Source organism: Cervus canadensis, chromosome 18 (genome assembly GCF_019320065.1).
Source record: "Cervus canadensis isolate Bull #8, Minnesota chromosome 18, ASM1932006v1, whole genome shotgun sequence".
Lineage (NCBI taxonomy): Eukaryota > Metazoa > Chordata > Mammalia > Artiodactyla > Cervidae > Cervus > Cervus canadensis.
In genome coordinates, this window is record NC_057403.1 from 38,117,015 (window position 1) to 38,138,168 (window position 21,154).

General features: G+C 40.9%; 1 protein-coding gene across 2 annotated transcripts in view; it reads right to left on the reverse strand.

The window, feature by feature from the left end:
- Window positions 1-3,150: 3,150 nt before the first annotated feature.
- CMTM2 (CKLF like MARVEL transmembrane domain containing 2) overlaps window positions 3,151-21,154 on the reverse strand; it is a 22,376-nt gene continuing 4,372 nt past the window's right edge. For both annotated transcript variants that reach the window (XM_043436564.1, XM_043436563.1), the window contains 2 exons: window positions 4,041-4,142; window positions 3,151-3,561 (listed from right to left, as the gene is read on the reverse strand). In XM_043436564.1, coding sequence (XP_043292499.1) covers window positions 3,310-3,561; window positions 4,041-4,142 — 354 coding nt within the window. In that variant the 3' untranslated portion in view covers window positions 3,151-3,309. The remainder of the gene's footprint in view (window positions 3,562-4,040; window positions 4,143-21,154) is intronic.

Below are 21,154 nucleotides of genomic sequence, written 5' to 3' on the forward strand. Positions count from 1 at the left end.
ATTTAGGGCCTTAATCTCTTTTGAGTTTATCTACTGTTTGAAATATCTATTTGGCTGTGTCAGGTCTTAGCTGTGGTAAGCGGCACCTTCATTACATCATTCAGGATCTTTCCTTGCAGCCAGGCAGGCAGTCTCAGTCGTTGTAGTGCCTGAGCTTAGATTCTCTGTGGCATGTGGGACCTTAGTTCTCTGGCCAGGAACCAAGCCTGTGTCCTCTGCATTGCAAGGCAAATTCTTAACCACTGGGATACCAGGTAAGTCCTTTTTGAGTTTATTTTTGTATATGGTGTACGAAGATGTTCTAATTTCAATTCTGAATGATATCTTGCTTGATAGAGAATCCTAAATTATAGATTTTTTTTTTTTTCCTTTTCAGCTCTTTAGATATGTCATGCCATTCCCTTTTGACCTGCAAAGTTTCTTTAGAAAAATTAGCTGATAGCCTTTTGAGGGGGTTTCTTTGTGTCTGAGTCTTTTTCTCTTGCTGCCTTTAGAATTGTCTTTAACTTTTGCCATTTTAATTGTGACATATCTTGGTGTGGGTCTCTTTGGATTCATCTTGTTTGGAACTCTGTGATTCCTGAACCTGGATATCTGTTTCTTCAGGTTTGGGAAGTTTTTAGCCATAATTTCATCTTTTTTTAAAACCCTTTTTTCTCTTTTCCTCCTGTGAATATTAGTGTGCTTGATCTTATTCCAGAGGTCCCTTATTCTCATCTTTTAAAAAATTTTATTTTTGCTATTCTGGTTGAGTGATTTCCATTTTTCTACCTTTCAGACCACTTGTGTGTTCTGTATCACCTATATAAATCACTGTTAATTCCTTCTAGTGTGTTTTTCATTTCAGTTATTTTACTTTTCAGCTCTAACTGGTTCTTTATATTTTCTAGTTGTTAACAGTTCTGCATTCATGTATTCTTTTCCCTGATTCAGATAGCACTCTTATTACAAATGCTTTGAAAAAACAAATGCATTGAACTCTTTAGGTAGTAAGTAATCCCTGTGTCATTAGTTTTTTTTTTTTTTTTTTAATAGGAGTATAGTTGATTGACAATGTTGTGTTAGTTTCTGGTGTACGGTAAAGTGAATCAGTTATACATATTCACATACCCACTATTTTTTTTTTAAGATTCTTATCCCATATGGATAGGCTATTACAGAGTATTGAGTAGAATTTCCTGTGCTATTGTGCTATTACAGCAGGTTTTTTCCCCCCTTATTCACTTGAAACAAATTCCTGTGTCTCTCATAAGCAATTAGGTGAAACAGTTACTTGTGTAGGAGCATCCCTATGCAAACTCTGTGTACCAGTGGCTTTGATGGGAGAGCTGAATTTGAAATGAGCACAGGTCATGTCTTTCCCCAGGGTGTGCTGTCAGCTGTCATCCTGGTGGAAGATGAGGCTGGACATGCAGGGGCCAGAGCCAGAGCCCACTCTAAGCCAGTACTTATCTGCTGAGTGGCTGACACCACCCTACTGGGGGGTCGGAGAGGGTCCCAAGGCAGCAGAGCAGAAGCCCTGAAGCTCAGGTTCCCTCTAAGGGTACACTCTCTCCCATCCCAGTATTGACACCTTCTCCCTAGAGGGGAGGAGTGTTGAAGCAAGAGGGGCAGGAGCAGGGGCTCATCGTGGGTGGGGGCACACGCAAGGGTAGTTGTGGGGAACCAGCTAGAGCTCTGGGCAGTTTCACTCTACTTCCTCCGCCTTGTTCCTGGGAGTAAGCGAGCACATGCGCGCTCTTCACCAGTGTGGTCTAGGTTTCTCACGCGTGTGTGTGTGTGTTCAGCCGCTTCAGTCCTGTGTGACTCTTTGTGGCCCCATGGACTGTAGCCTGCCAGGTTCCTCTGTCCATGGGATTCTCCAGGCAAGAATATTGGAGTGGGTTACCATGCCCTCCTCCAGGGGATCTTCCCAACTCAGGGATTTAACCCAGGTCTCCCGCATCGCAGGCGGATTCTTTACCACTGAGCCGCCTGGGAAGCCCTTACTTAGAATTCCTGTTTGTCTCAGTAGTTTTCAAACCTGCTCTGGAGACTCCCAGTCAATCCTAAAGGAAATCAACCCTGAATACTCATTGGAAGGACTGATGTTGAAGCTGAAGTTCCAATATTTTGGCCACCTGATGTGAAGAGCCAACTCACTGGAAAAGACCCGATGCTGGGAAAGGTTGAGGGTAGGAGGAGAAGGGGGCGACAGACGATGAGGTGGTTGGATGGCATCACCAATTCAATGGACGTACATTTGAGCAAACTCCAGGAGATGGTGAAGGACAGGGAAGCCTGGCATGCTGCAGTCCACACGGTCACAAAGAGTCAGACACGACTGAGCAACTGAACAACAATAGAGATTCCTGGTATCAGACCCCAGGGTTGGGGTGTCTCCATATATGGTTTGAACTGCTCATTCCTCAAGGAGAATCTCTGAGCCCATGTAACTCTCCTCCCTCTTCTGTGTCTCCTCCCAGGAGTATGGGTCCTGACCTCATTGCTTCTATTCCCTTCTAGCCAACACTGTGTGGATCGAATCTTTTTTGCCAGTCTCCAGCTTGTTTTCAGTGAGGACGGCTCCACCTGTAGATGTGTGTTTGATGTATTCTTAGTGGGAGATGAGCTCAGGGTCCTTCTCTGCCATTTTCAACTCCTTCCAGGCACTTGCGCTTTAGTTATATTTTCAAGTCCTAAAAAATCAGGTTATTTTTATATTGCCCTTGACAGTCTTATTTTTCTTTTGGTCTGGATTTCCTGATAATCTATTTTTAATTTGAGGATAGTTGCTTTACCATCTCATGTGCCTGACAATATTTTGACACAGGGAAAGCAAGAACCACCTCCAGAGGTTTTAACCGCTTTCTGCCAATGCCTCTTGCTTTCTACTTCCTCTCTGGGCAGGGACCCTGCAGAGTTGATTCTGTTTTTCCTTGTTCCTGAAATTTATAAAAATGTGACATGAAAAGGTCACTGTGAACAAACTGCAGCCTTTTGTTATCCAGTCTCTGTTTTTCCTTTGGCCACTCTGGCTGGCCGTGTGGACAGTGGGTGTCACCCACACTTCTGGTCCCCCAAATCCCCTGGGCCCCCCTCCAGCCTTGCCCTCCATACCAAAACTTTTGGCTACTCCTGTTGAATGAACAAAATAACCTTCACGTCAACTTTAAGGTTTTCAAAATCCATTTAAGAAGAAATTTCTTTTCTAATCAGAGATGGTGGTTGAAATGGAAAAGAAGCCCATTCTAGAGAGAAGACAGGGCAGACAGAGGAAGCGTGCTCTGTGGTGAGACGCCGGCCGCCTGTGACCTGTGCGCCGCCGCCTCACTTCTTGCCTCCCTTCGCCTTGCCCTTGTCTGCGTCCGCCTTCCCCTTGGCATCTGCCTTTGCCTTGGTTTCCTTTGATTTTTTTCCTTCCTGTTTTCCTCCTTCCCCTGCTTTTTCTGGAGGCTGTGGCTTTTCAACCTCCTTTGGTGGAGGAACCAGCACATTCCTTTTGACCCTCTTGCCTTTGAAGTGTTTTCTTTGAAGACAAACGTCGACTAAAGCAAAAAGGGCGGCCACACCTATAAAGACCTGGGAAACAAAAGAATCCTCGTTAACTTGGGGGCTTTCCCTTCCAAATGTCAGAGTTCCTTCCTGGCTTCCATGATCAGTCGCTGCAGCTTAACCCTCAAGCTGCCAGATCCCAGAGAGACTTCCGCTTTGCCCCCGCCCCGACCCCCCACCACCGGCCTGAGCTTCCTTAGCTGAGCCCCATCCCTTCTGTCTGTCACCTCAGCGCATTTTCTTTTTCTCTGCAGACCCGGCTAGGGTGGGGCCCTTTGCTCTGGGGGTCCGCAGGCCGCTTTGAAGAGGAAACCATTAGCTAGGTGGGCTCCCTGGACATCATCTTTATTTAAATGGCTTTTCCACGAGAAACACCAACTTTACTTTCAAACTTTGCTTGGATGGCAAAACTTTGTGAAAACAGGGTCTTTTCCTTCGGGGAAAATAACTGGTCTCCCAAAGTGCTGATTTCTGAGCAAATAAATAGCCCAATGTGCAAGACTCACCACAGCGGCAACGTAGTTCAGTGGCACTGTTTGCCGACTTCTGATAGCAAAGATCGCGGCCCCCACGAGGAAACCACAGGCAAACAGGTCGTTGAGAAGATCCTGAAAGCATGGGAGAGATAAGTCAGCTCTCAACAGGGCTGAGGCCCCTTCAACACTTGCTGGTCTAGCTTCCGCCAAAGGGAATGGTTTTAAAAATGGCCGAGCTTCTGCCAAAGGGAATGGTTTCCGAACTTCTGCCTCATCTAAAATGTGTGTGTGTGTTAGTCGCCACCAGGCTCCTCTGTCCATGGGATTTCCCAGGCAAGAATACTACAGTGGATTGCCATGCCCTCCTCCAGGGGATCTTCCTGACCCAGGGATCAAACCTATATCATCCCCTGCATTGTAGATGGTCTCTTGCATTGCAGGCAGAGTCTTTACTACCTGAGCCACCAGGGTCAGATGATATAGGAAGGTACATAGGAAGCTGAATGTATAGAGGGTTAGGGGGACATATCTGTAGTTCAACAGCTGGACTCTGAGTTGAGACGCAAAGTCCGGGATGCTCATCTGCCGTTATGGGCTGCCTTGGCTACTATCCTGTGAAATCGCACATTTGGTGGCTATGTTTTTAGCTATGCTTCTCCCCACTTCCAGTGCTCACTTAAATAAATTTGCAACACCCAACGTCTTTCTACTCTTGGGGCCAGTGCCTCTTTCTGAATCCAGGGTGGGCTGCATTGCTCACAGGAGGTTCTGTTGGAGTCTGGTACTTCAGCTGGAAGCCTGGCAGTGGCATCTTCACCCTCTGCCCACTCCTCCCCTGAGCCTTTGTAAGGCCACATCACTTCTTCATCATCCACCCTCCTTCCCATCCCTTGTGGCTGCAGTCCTGCCCTTGCTTCATATCTGTTTCCCTGACCCTATACTGACAAGGTCCAGATGTTCCCAGATTGGGCAAAAGGGCTGCCTCCTATGCTGTCTTCCCCTCAAGTACCACCCACTGTGGCTCCCTGGCACAGCCAGACTTAAGTCAGAGTTGGCCAAACCAGGGCTACAGTAAGTTGGCTTTCTCCCCCATCACTCCTGGGGCCCAGAGCTTGTGCATCCTCTTAACCCTGTGGGCAGTGGCTGACCCTGCAGAGTTGGGCAATGCCATCTTTCCCCTTGATTTCTCTGATGCCATTTTCTGTGGGTTGTCCTTCCCTGGCCACCTTGTCTCAGGCCTTTTCTTTTCCTCTTCAGTGTTTTGGATTTTTTTTTTTTTCAGTGTTTTGGATTTTAATACATTTCAAACATACAGAAAATTATAGAAGAGCCCAACCCTACTGCCACCTCCACCAGCCATGAACCACTGAGATTAAATAGATGTTAATGTCTTGCAGTATTTGCCTCATGGCCCTCAAAACAAAAAGAAAAAAACAAACGCTAAACAAAAAAGCTTTGTGGGATGAGCCAGTTTCACCATTCCATACCTCTCCCTGCCTTTTGCATGACTTCCAAGTCTACAGGTAGTCTTCCCAGATGTATAGCAGTATTTTCCTCTTATTTTGGTTCAGTTCAGTCGCTCAGTCGTGTCTGACTTTTTGCCACCCCATGGACTGCAGCACACCAGGCCTCCCTGTCCATTACCAACTCATGGAGTTTACCCAAACTCATGTCCATTGAATTGGTGATGCCATCCAACCATCTCATCCTCTGTCATCCCATTCTCCTCCCACCTTCAATCATTCCCAGCATCAGGGTGTTTTCAAATGAGTCAGCTCTTCGCATCAGGTGGCCAAAGTACTGGAGTTTCAGCTTCAACATCAGTCCTTCCAATGAACACTCAGGACTGATTTCCTTTAGGATGGACTGGTTGGATCTCCTTGCAGTCCAAGGGACTCTCAAGAGTCTTCTCCAACACCACAGTTCAAAAGCATCAATTCTTCAGCACGCACCTTTCTTTATAGTCCAACTCTCACATCCATACATGACCACTGGAAAAACCATAGCCTTGACTAGGCGGACCTTTGTTGGCAAAGTAATGTCTCTGCTTTTTAAAATGCTGTCTAGGTTGGTCATAACTTTCCTTCCAAGGAGTAAGCGTCTTTTAATTTCATGGTTGCAGTCACCACCTGCAATGATTTTAGAGCCCAAGACAATAAAGTTCTGCCCCTGTTTCCCCATATATTTGCCATGAAGTGATGGGACCAGATGCCATGATCTTAGTTTTCTGAATGTTGAGCTTTAAGCCAACTTTTTCACTCTCCTCTTTCACTTTTTTCAAGAGGCTCTTTAGTTCTTCTTCACTTTCTGCCATAAGGGTGGTGTCATCTGCATACCTGAGGTTATTGATATTTCTCCCGGCAATCTTGATTCCAGCTTGTCCTTCATCCAGGCTGGCATTTTGCATGATGTATTCTGCATACAAGTTAAATAAGCAGGGTGACAATATACAGCCTTGACGTACTCCTTTTCCTATTTGGAACCAGTCTGTTGATCCATGTCCAGTTCTAACTGTTGGTTCCTCACTTGCACACAGATTTCTCAAGAGGCAGGTCAGGTCGTCTGGTATTCCCATCTCTTTCAGAATTTTTCACAGTTTGTTGTGATCCACACAGTCAAAGGCTTTGGCACAGTCAATAAAGCAGAAATAGATGTTTTCCTGGAAGTCGCTTGCTTTTTTGATGATCCAGCAGATGTTGGCAATTTGATCTCTGGCTCCTCTGCCTTTTCTAAATCCAGCTTGAACATCTGGAAGTTCACAGTTCATGTATTGGTGAAGCCTGGCTTGGAGAATTTTGAGCATTACTTTACTAGCGTGTGAGATGAGTGCAATTGTGTGGTAGTTTGAGCATTCTTTGGCATTGCCTTTCCTTGGGATTGGAATGAAAACTGACCTTTTCCAGTCCTGTGGCTATTGCTGAGTTTTCCAAATTTGCTGGCATATTGAGTGCAGCACTTTCACAGCATCATCTTTCAGGACTTGAAATAGCTCAACTGGAATTCCATCGCCTCCACTAGCTTTGTTCATAGTGATGCTTTCTAAGGCCCACTTGACTTCACATTCCAGGATGTCTGGCTCAAGGTGAGTGCTCACACCATCGTGATTATCTGGGTCATGAATATCTTTTTTGTATAGTTCTTCTGTGTATTCCTGCCACCTCTTCTTAATATCTTCTGCTTCTCTTAGGTCCATACCATTTCTGTCCTTTATCAAACCCAACTTTGCATGAAATGTTCCCTTGGTATCTCTAATTTTCTTGAAGAGATCTCTAGTCTTTCCCATTCTGTTGTTTTCCTCTATTTCTTTGCACTGATCACTGAGGAAGGCTTTCTTATCTCTCCTTGCTTTTCTCTGGAACTCTGCATTCAAATGGGTATATCTTTCCTTTTCTCCTTTGCTTTTCACTTCTCTTCTTTTCACAGCTATTTGTAAGGCCTCCTCAGAGAGCCATTTTGCTTTTTTGCATTTCTTTTCCATGGGGATGGTCTTGATCCCTGTCTCCTGTACAATGTCATGAACCTCCGCCCATAGTTCTTCAGGCACTTTGTCTATCAGATCTAGTCCCTTAAATCTATTTCTCACTTCCACTGTATAATTGTAAGGGATTTGATCTAGGTCATACCTGAATGGTCTAGTCATTTTCCCTACTTTTTTCAATTTAAGTCTGAATTTGACAATAAGGAGTTAATGATCTCAGCCACAGTCAGCTCCCAGTCTTGTTTTTGTTGAGTATATAGAGCTTCTCCATCTTTGGCTGCAAAGAATATAATCAATCTGATTTCAGTGTTGACCATCTGGTGATGTCCATGTGTAGAGTCTTCTCTTGTGTTGTTGGAAGAGGGTGTTTGCTATGACCAGGGCATTCTCTTGGCAAAACTCTATTACTTTTGCCCTGCTTCATTCTGTACTCCAAGGCTAAATTTGCCTGTTACTCCAGGTATTTCTTGACTTCCTACTTTTGCATTCCAGTCCCCTATAATGAAAAGGATATCCTTTTTGGGTGTTAGTTCTAAAAGGTCTTATAGGTCTTCATAGAACCGTTCAGCTTCTTCAGCATTACTGGTTGGGCATAGACTTGGATTACCATGATATTATATATTCATAAATAATATATACTATTTTGTGTTTCAAATTTCAATAAAAAGTGTATCTTATAACATGTGCTTTTTAAACTTAACAGTTTTTGAGATTTACCCATCTTGAGAAATAGATTAGATTGAGATGAATGAGACTGAATTTATTAATTTTAGCTGATGCATGAATAAACCAAACTAGAGACATTAGGGTACTTCTGCCTTTTAGGAAATTATTATTGCCAAATGTGTCTGCAGTGAACACTTTTGTCTGTGCCTCTGATGAACATTTTTTCCTTGTTGAGGTGCTGTCAAGCCTTTGTCTAAAGGACCTGTGTCAGTGTTCACTTATGCCCACAAATGTATAGGGGCTCCTGTTTCCCATGTCCTTGCCAAGGCCTAGGATTACCAGTCTTATTTTTCTTTGCCCATCTGATGAGTTGAAATGGTACCTCATTGTTTTACCTTTCAGATCACTGGTTGCTAATGAAGCATTTTAAAAAACATGTTTTAGACATTGGGGTTTCCTGTCTATTCATATCCCTTGCCCCATTTTTCTATGGGCTTATTTTAAAATTTTCATGATGTCTTCTTTTGTAAAAGTTTTAACTTTAATGATATACATGGTTTTTCTCTTTTTCTCATGGTCCCAAGTGCGTGTGTGCTCAGTCATGTTGTGTCCAACTCTTTGTGATCCCGTGGACTGTAGCCTGCCAGGCTCCTCTGTCCATGGGATTTCCCAGGCAAGAATGAACAATTATTCAATACTCCATTCAGCTGTGTTATGCCACCTGTGTCACACGCCAAGTTGCCATATGTATATAGGTCTATTTCTGGGCTCTCTCTTTTTACTACCTGTATTAGTGTGCTCATGTTGCCATATAACAAAACGCCATAGACTGGGTGGCTTAAGCATCAGACCTTTATTTTCCTACAGGTCCCAGAGGCTAGAAGTCTATGATCAAAGTGCTAGCAAAGTCAGTTTCTGGTGAGGACTCTTCCTGGTTTGCAGACAGCTGCCTTTTCACCATTTTCTCAGATGGCCTTTCCGTGGTGGGCAAGGTGGGGGTGGAGAGGAAGAGGGGAGAGGGCAGAGGAGAGGAAGGAAAGAGAACAAGGTCTTGGTTATCTTTTCTTATACGGACACTAATCCTATCAGATCAGGACTCCATGCTTAGGATTTCATTTAACCTATTTTTTAAAAATAGTTTTATACATTTATTTTTGGCTCTGCTGAGTCTTCATTGCTGTGTGGGCTCTTGTCTAGTCACAGTGAGTGGGGGCTACTCTCCATAGTTGTGATGCGTGGGCTTTCATTGTGGTGGCTTCTCTTGTTGCGGAGCACAGGCTCTAGGGCACGTGGGCTTCAGCAGTTGCAGCACATGGACTCCGTAGTCTGGCTCGTGGGCTCTAGAGTACAAGCTCAATAGTTGTGCACAGGTTTAGTTGCTCCGCGGCATATGGGCTCTTCCCAGACTAGGGATCAAACCTGTGTCTCCTGTATTGGCAGGCAGATTCTTTACCACTGAGCCACCAGGGAAGCCCCTCATTTAATCTTAATTACCACTCTGAAGGCCCCATCTACAAGTAAAGGCACACTGGGGATTAGGATTTCAGCATTAGAATTTTGGGGGTACACATACATTCAGTCCATTACAATTCAGTTAGTCTTTTTGTCAACCCCTGAGCTAGTACCAAAGCTTTACTCCAATATCTCCTTGGGTGGGCCCATCCTTGTAATTCTTTTTATTCTTCCATAAGAATTTTAGAATCATCTTGCAAAGTTCCACAAACAACCTCTGTTAGGTTGAAATTTCATTTAATGTGGACACTGCTTTGGAATGAAATTAACATCTTTATGATAGTAACTCTTCACATCTGTGACTGTGGTATATTTCTTCTTTTACTTAGATTTTTTTTATGTCCATTAACAAAATGTTGTTATCTCCACATGAAGTTTTATAGCCTTTGAACGGGTTAATTCTCAGACACCCAGAGTTTCTGTTGCGGCTTTAAATGGTTTCTTTGAAAAGCCACATTTTCTCATTATTTGTTGCTGGCATTCAGGGATACTATTTGTTTCTGATTACCTTGTGGAATTAAATCAGTTCTAGTAATTTGAGTCTCTTGGATTTTCAGTGTAGAGAATCATATTATCAGTGAGTAAGGCTAGTTTTTTTCTTCTTCCCAATCCATATACCATTTGTTTTTCTTGTCATATTGTACCAAGATCTTAAAAAAAAAAGATCTTCAGCACAATGTTGAATAGAAGTGGGGACAGTAGGCATCTCTAAGGAAATGCCTTTAATGTTTTACCATGAAATATAACGTTCATTTTAGGCTTGGGTAGGTATATATTATTAAGTTAAGGAAGTTCCCCTTTTTCCTGGTTTGCTAAGAGGCTTTCAAAAAGTAGTGTTGAATATTATTAAATAATTTTTCTGCAGCTTATGAGATGATTAAATGGTTTTCTCCTTTAAATAAAAGATGGTGAATTATGTTAACAGAACTTTGAGATGAGACCACCTTTATATTCCTGGCAGATGCCCTGCTTGATCATGATGTCATGATGCACTACTTGCTTATGTATTGCTTGACTTAGTTTGCTAGTGTTTTATAGAGAATTTTTATTGCTATACTAAAATAATATAGGCTTATAGTTTACTTTCTTTATCATGTCTGGTTTTAAGATCAAAGCCTTACCAGATGGTACAATATATTATAAACCTACCCCATCCCCCATTTTTTAAGGAGAAAAAAGGCACAGACCAGTGGAGCTGAATATGAAGTCTAGAAATTAACTGCATGTGGGATTAAAAAAAAAATTTTTTTTAGCTGCATGTGGCATACAGGATCTTAGTTCTCTGACCAAAGATCAAAACCATGCCCCCTGCAGTGGAAGCATGGATTCTTTTTTTTTTTTTTTTTTGAAGCATGGATTCTTAACCACTGGACCACCAAAGAAGTCCCTCATATGGGATTTTAGCATTTAACAAAAATGCCATTTCAAATCAGCAGGGGGGGAAGTTGTACTGTTCAATAAATGAATAAACTGAGTGACAGGGTGAAATAGTTGGAGAGCCATCAGGATACCAAGCTGGAGCCATGGTTCCCACCATCTACCAAACGATTCCACATAAATCAAAAGATTTAAATGTAAGAAATGAAATAAGTGCCAGATGAAAACATGGATGAATTGCTTTATAACCTATTTTTCTATTTCTTTTTGAGTCCATTTTGTACACTGTGGTGACCCAACGACTAAAGAGCATCTGCTTGGTTTTATCTAAAACCAAGCAGGGTCTTGGAATGCAGGAAGGGACAAACCAGACCCTTATTGTCCTTCCCTCCCCCATGTTGTAACTATTAACGGATTTCAGGTCCTCCTGAGCAGTATAACCTGTCTCCCCTCTTACCCCACACAGGGAGAAGGTATTTACCTTACTCTTACTCCACCCAGTATACGGGCCTCATCCAATCAGCAAATGACCTGCAAGACCCCTATCCCACTCCTTGTACCCTGGGTATAAAAGTGGACTAAGGATCCCTGTTCAATGTCAGTTCTCCCTTGAGCTGGCCCACTGTTCTAACAGCATCTCCCACTCTAATAAATTTTATTTCCCTCTCACTCTGTCTCATGTCTGGAAATTCTTTTCCAACCCGCGCCTGGACCACCACATATGTTAGGGGAAGCACACTGATTGAAACCGCCCACCCTGGCCAGGCACCATAGTAACCATTTGCATGAGTTGTTTTATGACAGGAGATCCTGATAAGAAATACGGAACTGATAAGCCACCACCAACCGGAAGAGTTCGAAAAAGGTCAAAAGGAGACACTGCGTGTCCGTCCACTTCCCAGAATCCCTCTCGCTAGCATCCATCTTGGCTGAGCGATGCGTGTGCCACCAGGAAAGACTCTGAATTAAAATGATTGGCCAAAGACCACCCGGAAACTAATCCCATAACCATAAAACCTGAGACTGTGAGCCAGTTCTCCTGGGTTCCCTCACCCTCCTGCTCTCCACCCGGGTGCCCTTCCCAATAAAATCTCTTGCTTTGTCAGCACATGTGTCTCCTCGGACAATTCATTTCTGAGTGTTAGACAAGAGCCCAGTTTCAGGCCCTGGAAGGGGTCCCCCTTCCTGCAACACATACATCATATATTTTTCTGAGAAATTAACTCTATATTCCAATTTATTTGCATAAAAGTTCATATTTTCCCTATGATCTTTAAAACCTCTTCTTTATACTAATATTTTTCCTTGTCCTCATTTTTTCTTGAGGTTTATGGTTTATCTCCCTTATTAGTCTTTTCAAAGAATTAGATTTCGGTTTTATTAGTCCTCACTATGGACCTTTGTTTCCTATTTCATTAATTGTAGCTCTTTGACACTGACTTCAAAATTCTTTTTTGGTTTGTCTTATTTTCTCACCTTCTTGATATAGATATGTGATTGTTAATTTTCATTGTTCTTTTCTCAGTATATAGACTTGAATTTGGACTGCTTAACTGCGTTCCACAGATAGTATTTGCTAATACGCAGTTCAGATCAGTTGATCAGTTGTGTCCGGCTTTGCAACCCCATGAATCACAGCACGCCAGGCCTCCCTATCACCAACTCCCAGAGTTTACTCCAACTCAGCCCATCGAGTCGGTGATGCCATCTAGCCAATGACTCTTTTCTATGAGTCAACTCTTCGCATGAGGTGGCCAAAGTATTGGAGTTTCAGCTTCAACATCAGTCCTTTCAATGAGCACCCAGGACTAATCTCCTTTAGGATGGACTGGTTGGATCTCCTTGCAGTCCAAGGGACTCTCAAGAGTCTTCTCCAACACCACAGTTCAAAGCATTAATTCTTCGGTGCTCAGCTTTCTTTATAGTCCAACTCTTACATCCATACATGACCACTGGAAAAACCATAGCCTTGACTAGACGGACCTGTGTTGGCAAAGTAGTGTCTCTGCTTTTTAATGCTGTCTAGGTTGGTCATAACTTTCCTTCCAAGGAGTAAGCATCTTTTAAATTCATGGCTGCAATCACCATCTGCAGTGATTTTGGAGCCCCCCAAAATAAAGATCTGCCACTGTTTCCACATCTATTTGCCATGAAGTGATGGGACCAGATGCCATGATCTTAGTTTTCTGAATGTGGAGCTTTAAGCCAACTTTTTCACTCTCCTCTTTCACTTTTATCAAGAGGCTCTTTAGTTCTTCTTCACTTTCTGCCATAAGGGTGGTGTCATCTGCATACCTGAGGTTATTGATATTTCTCCCGGCAATCTTGAGTCCAGCTTGTGCTTCCTCCAGCCCAGCGTTTCTCATGATGTACTCTGCATATAAGCTAAATAAGCAGGGTGACAATATACAGCCTTGACGTACTCCTTCTCCTATTTGGAACCAGTCTGTTGTTCCATGTCCAGTTCTAACTGTTGGTTCCTGACCTGCATACAGATTTCTCAGGAGGCAGGTCAGGTGGTCTGGTATTCCCATCTCTTTCAGAATTTTCCACAGTTTGTTGTGATCCACACAGTCAAAGGCTTTGGCATAGTCAATAAAGCAGAAATAGATGTTTTTCTGGAACTCTCTTGCTCTTTTGATGATCCAGTGGATGTTGGCAATTTGATCTCTGGCTCCTCTGCCTTTTCTAAAACCAGCTTGAACATCTGGAAGTTCACGGTTCACGTATTGGTGAAGCCTGGCTTGGAGAATTTTGAGCATTACTTTACTAGCATGTGAGTTGAGTGCAATTGTGTGGTAGTTTGAGCATTCTTTGGCATTGCCTTTCCTTGGGATTGGAATGAAAACTGACCTTTTCCAGTCCTGTGGCCACTGCTGAGTTTTCCAAATTTGCTGGCATATTGAGTGCAGCACTTTCATGACATCATCTTTCAGGACTTGAAATAGCTCAACTGGAATTCCATCGCCTCCACTAGCTTTGTTCATAGTGATGCTTTCTAAGGCCCACTTGACTTCACATTCCAGGATGTCTGGCTCAAGGTGAGTGCTCACACCATCGTGATTATCTGGGTCGTGAAGATCTTTTTTGTATAGTTCTTCTGTGTATTCCTGCCACCTCTTCTTACTATCTTCTGCTTCTCTTAGGTCCATACCATTTCTGTCCTTTATCAAACCCAACTTTGCATGAAATGTTCCCTTGGTATCTCTAATTTTCTTGAAGAGATCTCTAGTCTTTCCCATTCTGTTGTTTTCCTCTATTTCTTTGCACTGATCACTGAGGAAGGCTTTCTTATCTCTCCTTGCTGTTCTCTGGAACTCTGCATTCAAATGGGTATATCTTTCCTTTTCTCCTTTGCTTTTCACTTCTCTTCTTTTCACAGCTATTTGTAAGGCCTCCTCAGAGAGCCATTTTGCTTTTTTGCATTTCTTTTCCATGGGGATGGTCTTGATCCCTGTCTCCTGTACAATGTCATGAACCTCCGCCCATAGTTCTTCAGGCACTTTGTCTATCAGATCTAGTCCCTTAAATCTATTTCTCACTTCCACTGTATAATTGTAAGGGATTTGATCTAGGTCATACCTGAATGGTCTAGTGGTTTTCCCTACTTTCTTCAATTTAAGTCTGAATTTGGCAATGAGGAGTTCATGATCTGAGCCACAGTCAGCTCCCAGCCTTGTTTTTGCTGACTGTAAGAGCTTCTCCATCTTTGGCTGCAAAGAATATAATCAATCTGATTTCAGTGTTGACCATCTGGTGATGTCCATGTGTAGAGTCTTCTCTTGTGTTGTTGGAAGAGGGTGTTTGCTATGACCAGTGTGTTCTCTTGGCAAAACTCTATTAGCCTTTACCCTGCTTCATTCTGTACTCCAAGGCCAAATTTACCTGTTACATGTAACTAAATCCCCATGTGTTTGGGGAAAACCATTAAATTTTCCCCAAATACATAAAGATTTAAATTTTACTGATTTATTTCTAATTATATTGCATTGAAGTTAGAGAATGTGGTCTATATCATATCAGTTCCTTGTTATTTGTTTATTTTTGCATTGTGGTGTCATTGAGGATAACTTTTGTGATTGTTCCAAGTACACTTGAAAAGAATGTGTAGCCTGTTACTCTGGGGTGTAGGGTTCTATGTGTTCTATTGATATATATAGCAGTGGATCAAGCTATCAATTACTGAAGGAGACATGTTAAAATCTCCCACTATGGTTATAATTAAGTTCATTTTTGCCTTTTATATTTAGGTAGCTATATTGTTAGGTATATGGGCTTTCCCAGTGGCTCACTGCTAAAGACAGAAGACAATGTCTCAATGCAGAAGACAATGCAAAAGATGGTAGGTTTGATCCCTGAGTTGGAAAGATCCCCTGGAGGAGGAAATGGCAACCTCCTCCAGTATTCTTGCCAGAAGAATCCCATGGACAGAGGAGTCTGGCAGGCTTACAGTCCATAGGGTCACAAAGAGTCAGACATGACTGAGTGAGCACACAGGCATTGTTAGGTGCATACAAGTTCAGAATTGCTATATGTAGTGATCCTCTTTACATACTTAGTTTTTAAAACATAAAATTTGTTTAATATGATGGTAAAGTTATGTTAGCTTTTTTTTAGTTAGTATTTTCCTCTAATTTTTTTTCTATCACTTGCAACCTTTTTCCACATGCCTTGTACATTGTTGGATTTTAAAAAACTATTCTTAGAGTCCTTTCTCTTTTAAATGAATGATATAGTCCATTTATATTTGCCATCATTTATGATATATTTGGATGCATGTCCACCATTATATTTTTTTCTCTTTAACATATAACACACATTCCTTTTTATTTCCCCCCTTTTACCTTCTATTGAGTCATTTCCCTTGATTCTCTTTTCACCCTTTCTTTTCAACAGGTTGGATGTTATATATCCTGGAATTCTGCAGCTTCCCTGGTGGCTCAAATGGTAAAGAATCTGACCTGTAGTGTAGGAGACCCAGGTTCTCTCCCTGAGTCAGGGAAAATCCCCTGGAGAAGGGAATGGCTATCCACTGCAGTATTCTTGCCTGGGAAATCCCATGGACAGAGGAACCTGGAAGGCTACAGTCCATGGGGTTGCAAAGAGTCAGACACTACTGAAGTGACTTAACAACACACACACACACACACACACACACATATCCTGGAATTCTATTCTTTAGCAAAATAATATTATGTTTTTAATATATTAATGTTAATATTATTACCAAATCTACCCCTACTCCCAATAAAGGACTTTCATTTCTAATCACATACCACCACTATAGACTTACATGTTACTGTGTTGCTGCTACTTTAGTTCCACCTTGTTTTACTGTTCTCTCCAATAAAGCTATTAATAAGTTTTTAAAAACCAAGCAACCTCGGTCATAATGTTTAAAGTCAATCTACAAGCTCACTAGGTTCTTTGTTTACTGTTCCTTTTTTACAGCGCAAACATTTCTTTTGGGTTTAATTTCATTCTTCCTGAAGTCTTTTACTAGTTCCTTCAGTGAAGGTCAATGAAAGGGAAACATTTTTTCCTCATTCTAATTGCGTCTTTTACCCTTTCCACCTCAGTCTCTTAAAGAAATTATTCCATTGTTTTTTGGTCATCACTTTTGTTGCTGTTGAAAAATATAAAGTTAGTCTAATAGTTTGAGCTTTCTTTTTTAAGGTAAATTGTCTTTTCTGTTGGTTTGATTTTATTTTCCTTTGCCTCTGATGATCAGCTATGCCTCTATGACATGTCTAGGTATGGCTTTATTTATTCTTCTTGGTCCCTCTTTGAGAATTCATGTCTCTCATTAAATCTAATATTAATATGCCACTCAGTTCTTTTTTGGTTACTCTTTTCATGGAGTATCTTTTTCCATTTTCACTTTCAACCTATTTGTATCTTTGGATTTAAAGGAATTCTCTTGTGATTCTCATATAGTAGAATTACGTTTTTTTAAAAATATAATCTATTCTGATAATCTTTACTTTTTAATTGAAGAGTTTAATCCATGAACACTTAAAGTAATTACTGATGACTTATTTCTATAATTTTGCTATTTATTCTCTATATTTCATATTTCTTTGTTCCTCAATGTCTCCATTATTGCTTTCTTTTGTATTTAATTTTTTGAAATGTGCCAATTTTATTCTCTTATTTCCTGTCTATATATTTTAGTTAATTCCTTAGTGGTCACCTTGGGATTATTATTGGTATCTTAAATTTATAACAGTTTCATTTGTATTGATACCAGCTGAGCTTCAGTAGTACACAGAAATTATTATTGTCACAAATTGTATCTTTATACATTGTGGTCCATTAACATAGATTTAAATGGTTGTTTTATGCATTTGTCTTTCAAATCATATCAGAAAAGAAAGAAGAGTTACAAACCAAAAATACAAAAATACTGGCTTTTATATTTACCTATGTAGTTACCTTTACTGGTGTTATTTATTTTATGGCTTCAAATTATTGTCTAATGTCCTTTCATTTTAGCCTGAAGCATTTCTTGTAGCAGGTATACCAGCAGCAAATTCCATCAATTTTTGTTTATGTGGGAATATCATAATTTCTCCCTCATTTTTCTTAATTTATTTTTTAAAGGTTCTCCTTCATTTCTGAATGGTAATTTTTGAAGGGCAACTTCAAATTTGAAGGTTATTGTATTCATTTCTTGAGGTTGTGAAAACAAAGTACTACTACCTGCATGGATTAGAACAACATAAATTTAATGTTTCAGTTGTGGAGGCCAGAAGTCTGAAATAGAGAAGTATGCAGGGCCCTGCTTCCTCTAAAGATGCTACGTAATGATCTGTCTTGGGCTTCTCTTCTAGCTTCTTGTAGCTTGAGGCATTCCTTTTCTTGTCTTGTCTTCCTATCTTCTTCCTGTGTCTCTTCACGTTGTCTTCTTTCTGTTTTTATCTGTCTCTGCTTCCAAGTTCCTCCCTTTTACAAAGACACTAGTCATATTGGATTAGGGTCCACTCTGATAACCTCATCTTTATTTGACCATCGGTAAGGACCTTATTTCCAAATAAGGTCATATTCACAGGAACTGGGAGTTAAGACATCACCATATTTGGAGGGTACATAATTCAACCCATAACAGACAGCAAATTTAAAAGATAGAATTTCTGGTGGATAGTTTTTTTTTTTTTCTCTTCCCCCCCTTAAGGACTGTAAGTACATCATTCCACTCCCTCAGGTCTCCATGGTGTCTGATGAGAAATTAGTTGTTAATCTTATTAAGGGTCCCTTGTACAAGATGCTTTTGAACTATGGTGTTGGAGAAGACTCTTGAGAGTCCCTTGGACTGCAAGGAGATCCAACCAGTCCATCCTAAAGGAGATCAGTCCTGGGTGTTCACTGGAAGGACTGATGCTGAAGCTGAAACTCCAATACTTTGGCCACCTCATGTGAAAAGTTGACTCATTGGAAAAGACCCTGATGCTGGGAGGGATTGGGGGCAGGAAGAAAAGGGGACGATAGAGGATGAGATGGCTGGATGGCATCACCGACTCGATGGGCGTGAGTTTGAGTAAACTCCGGGAGCTGGTGATGGACAGGGAGGCCTGGTGTGCTGCGATTCATGGGGTTGCAAAGAGTCGGACACGACTGAGCGACTGAACTGGACTGTACAAGATGAGTTACTCCTCTCTTATAACTCTCAAGACTTTCTCCTGTCTTCATCTTTAGACAGTTTGATTATAATGTGTCTCAGAGTGGATCACTTTGAGTTTATTCTACTTTGTTCCTTTTGGATGCATAGATTCCTATCTTTTACCAAATTTGGAAAGATTTTGGCATTATTTCTTTGAATATTCTGTCTTTCTCTCGTTCTTCCCCTTTTGGGACTCTGCCTATGTTAGTATGCTTGATGGTGTCCCATGGGTCTGTTAGACTCTGTTCATTTTTTCTTCATTCTTTTTTCTGTTTCTCAAACTGAATGGTTTCAATTGACCTGTCTTCAGGTTCACTGATTCATTCTTCTGCCTGTTCAAATCTGCTGTTTAAAAAGCTCTAGTGAATTTTTCACTTCAGTTATATTAGTTTTCAGTTCCAGAATTTCTATCTGGTTTCTTTTTAAACTTCTCTTTACTGACATTATATGATTGTCCTCTTGGTTTCCTTTAGTTCTGTAAGCATTTTAAAGACAGTTCATTTAAAGTCTTTGTCTAGTAAGACTAATATCTGGGTTTCCTCAATAGCACTCTCTCTCTCTCTCTCTCTCTCTCTATATATATATATATATATATATATATCCTGTGAATGGGCCAAACTTTTTTTGCATGCCTTATAATTCTTTGAAAACTATGCATTTTGAATATTATAATATAGTTACTCTCAAACCATATTGCCTCTCCTCTATAGAGTTTGTTGTTGCTGTTTGTTGTGAGTTAAAAGTCATTTGTATGTTTAATGTTTTTTCCTAAACTATGTTTTAAAAGATTGTATTCTTTCTCTTGTGTGGCCACTGACGTCTTTGTCTTTCATCAACTTAATAATCAGGAGATTATTTGATGGATATTTCCTTAAATACTGGAAACAAACAAGTCTTTGCAAATTGGCTTTATATTAGGGCACTCCTTCAATACCTCTCCAAGTTGTTTAGATCTCTTAGGTTTAGTTACTGCTTGTGCAGAGCCTAAAGGTCAGCCAAAGGTGAAAGCTTAGTTGTTGTTGTTTTTTTTCTGGGCATGTGCTGTCCTAGATTACCTGGTAGAGGTGGGGGCTTTTCAAAGTTCTTATTTCTCCCATGCATCTCCTTTCCAAACTTCTGATCTGTCTACTTCTTGGAAAACCTTGCCCCAGGTTTCTATGATTAGTACATATGCCTTTAAATGCTTTTAACAAATGCTATCTAGGAGGCTGCTTCAGCCTTAAGAAAACTCTGAGGCAGGTGACACAAAGTCAAGTCCCTGGCCAGTCCTTCAGGGAGCCACCAGATAGGTCAATCATACCACTTAATTCTTTGGGAATAAGATTTGTATTGTTCCCTCTGCCACTAGCAAGGAATATGGCCCGGAATGTGGGGGTCATTATGGCCACTGACAAGCTGGGGATTGAGGGATGGCAGGCAGGTTAAGTTATAATGCTACAAAATTCTTTTACCAAATTCAACAACTTCTTTCTCCATTAAGCATTTTGTTTTTCTTTAGTTAGATTTCAGAGTTCTGAAAAAGTTGATTTTGACAGTTTTTGAGCCCCTAATCATTGCTTTAGTGGAAGGACAGAGATTTGGAATTCCTACTCTGTCCTTTTTTTTTTTTGCTGCACAGCATGCGGGATCTCAGGGGACTGAACCTGCACCCCCTGCATTGGAAGTGCAAAGTTTTAATCACTGGACTGCCAGGTAAATTCCTATTCTGCCATTTTTAGTGATGTCACTCATTAAATCTGGAGGGTTCTCAGTTACTATCACTTTGAATATTCTCTATTCTCTTGTGTGTCTTCTTCTGGAATTCCTATTAGGTTTATGATGGACTTTCTCATTCCATATTCTATGTTTCAACTTCTCTCTTCATATTTTCTCTCTTTATCCATCAGTAATATATTCTGGGTAATTTTTCCACATTCTTAGGCTCATTGCTTCTGCAGTTTTTGTCTAATATATTTTTTAACCCATTTATTGACATGTTTATTTCCATAACCACATGATCAGGTTCTAGACATTATATCTTGTAATTTTTAAAAAATCTGTCTATACTGACCTCTTAATGTCTTATTCTTTTATTCAGGCTTTTATTTATGTCTTTATAATTTAAATGTATTATAAATTGTTTTCAGACAATTCTTTTACTATCTCATATTCTAATGGTTCTAATCCTCCCATTTGTTATTTTTGCTGGTTCTTGATTCTTAGTCAAGAATGGGTTTTGTAGCTTTGACTGTGAATTCATTTTTGATTGCCCCCCACACACACCCTTTTCATTATAGAGGACTGGAATGCAAAAGTAGGAAGTCAAGAAACACCTGATGTAACAGGTGTAATAGGCAAATTTGGCCTTGGAGTACAGAATGAAGCAGGGCAAAGGTAATAGAGCTTTGCCAAGAGAACACACTGGTCATAGCAAACACCCTCTTCCAACAACACAAGAGAAGACTCTACACA